We start from the raw sequence: 7,836 nt of genomic DNA on the forward strand, positions 1-7,836 counted from the left end.
AATACTAAATTAAATCCTTTCAAATAAAATATGACATTTAAATCTTAAAAAACTTATATTAAAAATCTAAGTATGAATTGAAAATTTTATATTAGTTCTAAATAAAAAAAATGAATAATATAAAAAAAACCGCTCGTAAATATTAATTCTGAATATTGTATATTAGAGATGGTATTAAATCTTTTATAAAAACAATCATAGATTATTTTTCCACTTTGTTCCAATAGAAAGATTTTCCAACACATTTTAAAATTGAAAAGTGATTTATGAGTTTTTAAAATTTAAAAAAAGCGACTGAAAATGCTTTTTACTATCTTTGGGTAACTAAATATAATTTATAACTATAGAATTGTAAAGCATCTTAGTTTGAGGACTAATTTAGAGTAGATATATGCTGGTTGGCAGAATATTTGAGAGACTTTTAGCTATGAAAGAAAAGAATACATTGGATGATGATTGTAGCACAAAGATTCTTGTGAACCACTCTGAATTAAAAAAAAAAAAAAAAAGCTCAATCCAAGATGAAGAAGAAGAAGAAGAATAGCAGAAGAAATGGTATTTAAAGAGATCCTAACAATTAATCTATTAAGCAGCCAAAGGCAATAACAAGACTCCAAAAGTCTTTCGGCAAAGTGAGTTTTGAATCGTAATCTTAAAGAAATGGTCGGTTTGTTATTTTCAAGGACAAAATCTTTGTCATGTTTCACTCTATATTGCTAATTAACAACTTACTTTCTATAGCCCATCCAATTCAGACCGACCAAATGATGTCACCAACACTTGTTGCAGAGTCAAAAATTTCATTCATTCCTTCCTTCTTTCTCTGTCTGCAATTTTATCCAAAACAGTAGTAACTGATAAACATCATCCAAAAACACTTTCAAATTCTTCTTCTACTTTTCTCATGCATTATTTCATCATATCAGGTACATTGCATTCTTTTGAATCACTGACACACAATCTTATTACACCATTTCACAACTCTCACCACATTAAAAAATGTTTCACATTTCTTTATTAGTTCACACTATGTTGGACAGCAAAAATAAAACAATAACACTACTGGTAGATGATGTAAAAATGAATGTTACACACAGAATGACAGATAAAGTGTAGATGAAAAAAAAAACTGTAAATTATGTATTTTTACATTGCATGAACTTGTGTTAATTTTAATTACTTAAGACCAATTTACTTTCTTTAATTTTGGACTAGTCTATCCAAGCTTTGAGAGTGATATTTACACTGAATTTGGGTCATCTGCTGGTACCACCTAGATTAGTCTGGGCTGAATAATTATGACACCAACAATGGTCCAGCCCATCGGGCCAATATCTTATTATTGAAACTTGTTAATTTCCAAAATTTTTGTGGCTTTTACTTACTGCAACTCCACAATTGCTACATGCACCTCCATAAACTTTTAAAATTACCATTTTATCCTACGAAAACAAAGTGACTTCCGGAATATATATTTCAGTAACTTTCTGGAACGGGCTTTCGCAAATTTCAGAATAAAATTTCAAAAAGAATTTCTAAAACAATTTTTGGAGTTAGATTTCCGGAATGCGTAAAATACATTTAGGAAAAGTTTTTCTATCATAGGATTTTTGAAACAATTTTTTTAGAACACATATAATGTCTTTTAGAATGAGGTTTTTGTATGAAAAATGTTTGGGAAAAATATTTTCAAGACATATAAAATATTTTCCAAAATATTCTTTTTTTCACATTTTCTCTATTCCGTTGTAGCGTTAGCGTTATTCCTCTCTTCATCTTTCTCTGCAGCAGCAGTCACCATGCAAGCAGCAACAACTGCGATAATGATGTTTTGATGTTATTGTGGGGGTTCAGTTAGTAATTTTGGGGTTGCAGGAAGCAATATCCCATGTTGTGCTTCTGGGTATTTGGTTTGGGTTATGTAATAGGCTTTACTAATTAATTATTTATTGTGGCAAGATATACATCATGGCCTTATACATAAAAACAAAATACAAGTAATGGGAAATTAATAATAGTCGAATATTTCACATCTTTCTCTTGAACCCTCTCAAATATGTTGATAGCTTCGTGTACAAAGCCACATTTAAAATACATATCAACAAGAGTCGTTCCAAGAAGCGCATCCAGTTATAGTTTCTGCTCTTCAACAAATCTATCTGTGACCAACTACTTGAATAGATCCATATGCAATGCAAGGTAGAAGAATTAGGCTTCATTCCTTGAAAACTCATTTGCTTGAGTAAAGTCATTGCTTCCAGAAGACATGTTTTTTTTCTGTAACACTGTCAAAAACTTGTCGTGCCAGATAGATATGACCTGTCTTTGCATAAAGATCAATCAATGCAGTAATGACATTCAAATTAGCTAAATCCAATTTTGATGCAGACTTGCCTATGTCACCAGGACCTGACAAAACACTCAACCAAACACATTTTCCAAAACAAGGCTGAGAAACAGAAAGACCCCCACCCATCAAAGTGTTACACGACACCAACTCTTTTTCACTCAAGAAATTCATCAAAAACCTTAAGTGCATCTTCAATTCGTAGCAAACACAATACAGATCCTAAACTGCATTCTTTACATCAAAAAGTCCCTAATCCCAGACTTCACAGCGACCCCATGGATTCCTTCACCAATCCCAACCCATATTATAAATTTTTTACTTTTTTTTTTCTCTAAATTGAATAACACTCTTCAAGGGAGCCAAATCTTGATAGAATTAGTGATATCTTGAAATTATATTCGTTGCAGTGGCAACCGGTAACTAATAGTAAAGAAGTCTTGTATTGACTAACAACAATTTGAAAAATGACAAACAATCCAAATATTATGAGGTTTGAAAAGGAAGTTATGTTCTTGAATGAATCTACTCTGATTTTTCATACGAATAAAAAAAAGATTAATTTAATATATATATATATATATATATATATATATATATATATATATATATATATATATATAAATATGAACTCAACGCTATGGTATTTTAGTAAGTAGTTCATTATTGCTCAAGTATTTCATCGTAGATAAAAAAAGAAGCAGTTAAAGTAATATAAAAAGGAGAAGAAAAAAAAACAAACATGCATGATAATTTGCCAGTGGCAAGCTATTTTCTATGGGTATGCAAAGTAATGGCAATGGACACTTGAAGTATATATTAAAGGTGTTTGAGATCCTGAAAACATGGTTATTTGTAAATTTTTTAAAAGTTTGGAAAATGGAAAAAGGTTTGCACATTATCCATCTTCTTTTAAGTCAATGTTGAAAGCTACCACACATTACAAGTTTTTAGATGAATATGACATTTATCACCATTGCCCCCTGATATTTGAGCACTGCCATGTAGAAGTTCAAAAAAGGTGATAGATTGATCTAGCGCTGTGTAAAACTACAGTTGAAGATATCAGAAATAATAGAAATCCCGAACACAGAAAATAGACAAAATGATTTGATTATTATTGAGTATTATTGAGGTATGAGTGGGTGTGTTAGCAACCTGCAACCTGGCAAAAGAAAGAGACTCTGAAATAGCGTATATAGCCTTAAGAATAGAAGTATCACATTTTTTTTCAGGTCCATAATAGACGAGCACTTCACATGCAGAAGTTAAATTCCATGGGACCCCTGTTTGGGGATACGTCTTATTATACTTTAATCATTTCACTAAAAGCCCAAAAACTGTTGCCACATCACATGTCTTCGAGATACAGTTTCAAATAAGAATGTTCAACTCCAACACAAATATTCTTGGTGGATTCTTTGAAAATTGTCCCTTTTCATGCCCCAAAAGAAAAAAAGAAGAAATACTTAATGGTCAGCATTCATAATTCGAGGGCTTCATGTGTACCACGTTAGCTTATGTCGAAGAGCATCACTTTTTCATATGGCTGAGGTTTGATTATCCATCTTTAAGACTAGGAAAACAGAAGGTCCAAAGAGAGAAGAAAATTAATTAAACAACAAAGAAACTATTTTTAAAGGCACCTTTGGGAATGACCCTATGATGAGGCTTATTTGGCAGAGGGAATAAAGGAGAACCGCCCCACTCTCCTCTCGAAGATAATAGAAACAAACAAAGCCTTATCTTTCTGTATTATAATAAGGTTATGAACAGATTTTGTTATTAATCTTTATAACAGAGCGTTCTCAAGATTGCAAAAGTGGAAAAAGTGAGAAGGAATCATAATCTTACGACATGTTAATCTTAAAAAATGTACCTCTTTTAAAAATGTACCCCCATCAAATATAATAATATCAGGACATACTATAAATATAAATACTCAAGGGTCCTGAATGAATTCCACGTCTTAGCAACCAATAAGGGTAGCCTCTAGTTTTTCTTCCAGGACCAGTCATTTATTCACCTTTTCACTAATGAAATTAAAAAGTAGGAAATTTTAACTTTTGGTTATGTAGCCTTGTATACTAAGCTCACGTAAAGTTGAAAACTTACATAGATTATCTTACACTGTTTAATAGTTAAAAATAATGATAATATATAGATTATCTTCTCACTTGCCATGTTATCTTTCAGGATAAAACTATGACAGAGTTCTTTCTTCATAGAACCATCGAAAACTTGCTTCATGAATGATTGATCTTACGTTATTTCAAGAATGATTATGAAACCATAAAACTCTTTTGTACAAAAAAAAAAGAATTGATGACGTTGGAATAGTTTTAAATTTTATGAAATGGGAAGCTTTGTGATCTTTGTGATTTTAAGGAATATAGTCGTATCCAGTAAGCAAACAAAAGGGAAATAAACTTTACATAAGCGACATACAACATATATTTGGTATTTGATAATCAAAGCAAATAAACTGAAACTAGAATTTATTCTTCTACATAATCTTGCATCGAAAGAATGAGATGGCTTTTGTCCATTGTCTACCTAAAATAATAAGTTCAGTTTCTGGTCACCGCCACATGCATGCTAGTTGCTAGAATGTGACTACTGACTAATGGTGGTGTAAGTGAACGTAAGCATAGCCACTTGATTAAGACGTTGAGAATTACACCATTTTCAACCCTTCACAATTCCTTTCCTCATGTGTTCTATCATTGGTTTTGCTACTCAATTGTTTGCAGAGTGTTGGTAGGTCTCTATTTTCCTCAAAATAGTACCTTCAACTTTCGAACTTCAGATTCCATAATGCCTTTGTTCAGGGGTGAATCTCTTTGGTCACTTGAAGGAAGAAAAATCCCAACTGTACTTAATGAGGATAGTGACATGAATTTCACAGCATAGGGATATTCTTCACCCGTAAAGAGTTGAAATCAGTACACACACAAGCATCCAGTTCACAAAGCTTTTGCATTTCCATGGTGCTACTACCTGTTTCATGGTTAAAGAGAAGGAACAAAATTTATCAATACAAATAATTGGGTTGAAATTGTATTATAAGCTAAGTAACTTGATGATCAAAGGTTTTAGTTTTACCTTAACCCTAGCGGCAGAGGAAGCAAAAGAAACAGAAGAGGAGGAGGAAGTTGATGCTGACGAGGTTGCAAGAGCAGACAAGCCAACATTGTACGTCATGGATTCATCGGGCCGAAAAAGACCATAATTTCGTTCCGAGGTTGGTCCAGGCTTCAAGTCTTCATTAAACAACGCAAACAAGTACACGTCCAACCTCATTCTAGGATTCAAAGGTGTCCCTTCACCTGCCATTTGCCTTCTCAGTAAATTCCTGTTGTAAGTTGCAGCATTCATTGGCGTGGCACCAACCTCATCAGCGTCTCCCTTGGATGGCCAACCAGTCTCGGAGACCCTAACCTCTATCCCCTTGAAGCCCATTTTAGCGATGGCAAACGAAACAGCATCCACCATAGCATAAAGCATGTTATCATAGTGGAGATTGGTGTAAGGGTCAACCATTCCTGCATTGGGATTGAACAACACATAGTTCAAAGGAATCCCATTAGGACTGTCCTTGTAAGCAAAGTAGGGATAGGCATTGATCCAGAAGGGGGACTTGGAGGTTGACAAGAAGCTCAAAAACTGGTACATGATCCCAGAGATTTCACTTTGGAAACTACCAGATGAAGGAGGGTACGAGGAAGCAAGCACTGCCAGAGAACTAGGTGTTGAAACTTTGATGTTTGAGTAGCCTAACTGAGATAGAGCATTGTGAATGTTCACTACCGCTGGCACAAGGTGCTGAATAAGAGTGGTGTCATCATCAGTGAAGACCTCATTCCCAACCTGAACCCCTGTGATCTTTGTCTCTGGTAGGTACGGTATGATGTGGCTGTTCACCCATTGAGCTGCTTGTTGAGGATCATCCAACTGGCTTAGTATTTCGTTTTCCACTGTCACGATGATTTCAATGTTTGAGTTGGCAAAAGAACTCAAAATCTGAGGATTGGTATCGTAGATTCTTGTTTTTGTGAGATTAAGGGTGCTCAACAGTTCAAGGACTTTGTCTGGTGGTGGCAAATTGTTAGCCACTTGACCATAGTTGATTCCAAAAGACTCAACACCAACAAAAACTCCAATACCTGTGTGATGATGGCACAATCAACCAAAAAATGTCAGCAATATTACTCAATGTTATGATTAGCTAACGATTATAATTACAAGTACACAAAAGGGTACGCGAAAACAAAAAGATGTATAGAAAAATAGAGCAAACAGGGTACCTGCTGAGAGGAAAACTGCAAGAAAGGCATAGCTGATAGCGAAATTTCGGATGAAAGTTGCCATTGTGAGGAAGGAAGAGAGTCTAGGATTGTGGAAGAGATATAGAGGTATTATTATAAGGGGGAGGAATTCCTTTCTTTTCTTGTTTGAATATTTTGGAGGAAAAGAGAGACAAGGTAAATGAGAGGATTTGTGTTTGGTTGAGTTAGCTTGCCTTAGTAGTATTGCTATTGCATTTGCCATTACCCTGGGGGCTTTTTCTGGTTTGGCTTGGTTTCCTTATTTATATATTCTTAATGATGCATATTTCTTTTCGCCTGGGTTGTCTCTTTCCAACCCATGCCAACTTCCATTTAACCCACTTTCTTCTGACAAAAGCAAAACAAATCCCACTGCTTGGTTAAATATTAGAGTCTTTATGGCAAGTCATTGCATATTCCCAAAAATTCAGATAAGGTGAAATTTAGAGGACTTTAATCATAACGGATTCTGTTTTAAACAAATGTATATTTCTGTGTACATCTTTTTTATTATGCCAGTGTCGGAGACAAACAACCTTGGATCTCTGATATACACATAGGATCATACTAAATATATTTTATTGAGAAAGGGATTAGATACTTAATTTGTAAGTGATCACATGCAGAAAATTTGGACTATATATGTCAGACAATGATAATTATTTAGCATTAGTAAGTACTGGTTTGAGTGAATTGGTATTATTTATGAAATGATATATACCTTCCAAAAAACTTTGAGCTGAAAAGGAGGGGGACAGAATGAGAAGCGTACCTGTATACATGAGGTGGAAGGTACATTATTTATTTTCTGGTTGAAGTGTCATAATATGTTAGATCTAAATCAACAGAAAGTAGTGGGAAATGTGCGTGTCATTGCTTAGAAAAACCTTGTCTGGTCGGTGAGTTGTTTGGGACTTTTCTGGGTTCATCCATAGATTTCTGTAACATGCATATATAATGCTTTAGGAGTCATGGTCAGAGAGCCCTCCTTCTGTTTTTCATTGAATGAATTCGATTTCGACAAAATAGGTGGTCAAATTAATCGAATGAAAACAAGTGTTCATGTTCTCTTCCACAAAAAAATCTTGTTCGGATCAGACAACCACCCTAGCAAAAAGTTTTCTGCCCCTCTGTTGTAGAGATCGCAATAATTAGCCTTGT

The 7,836-nt window shown here is 34.2% G+C and overlaps 1 protein-coding gene across 1 annotated transcript; it reads right to left on the minus strand.

The window, feature by feature from the left end:
• Window positions 1-4,673: 4,673 nt before the first annotated feature.
• LOC114187447 (glucan endo-1,3-beta-glucosidase 14-like) lies at window positions 4,674-7,278 on the minus strand. Its single transcript, XM_028075706.2, has 3 exons — window positions 6,655-7,278; window positions 5,453-6,513; window positions 4,674-5,347 (listed from the first exon to the last, which is right to left on the minus strand). The coding sequence occupies exons 1-3, from the start codon at window positions 6,896-6,898 to the stop codon at window positions 5,270-5,272; spliced, it is 1,383 nt and encodes a 460-aa protein (XP_027931507.2). The 5' UTR covers window positions 6,899-7,278; the 3' UTR covers window positions 4,674-5,269.
• Window positions 7,279-7,836: the final 558 nt, after the last annotated feature.

This window comes from Vigna unguiculata, chromosome 6 (genome assembly GCF_037176805.1).
Source record: "Vigna unguiculata cultivar grain cowpea cultivar isolate G323 ecotype 2 chromosome 6, ASM3717680v1, whole genome shotgun sequence".
Classification (NCBI taxonomy): domain Eukaryota; kingdom Viridiplantae; phylum Streptophyta; class Magnoliopsida; order Fabales; family Fabaceae; genus Vigna; species Vigna unguiculata.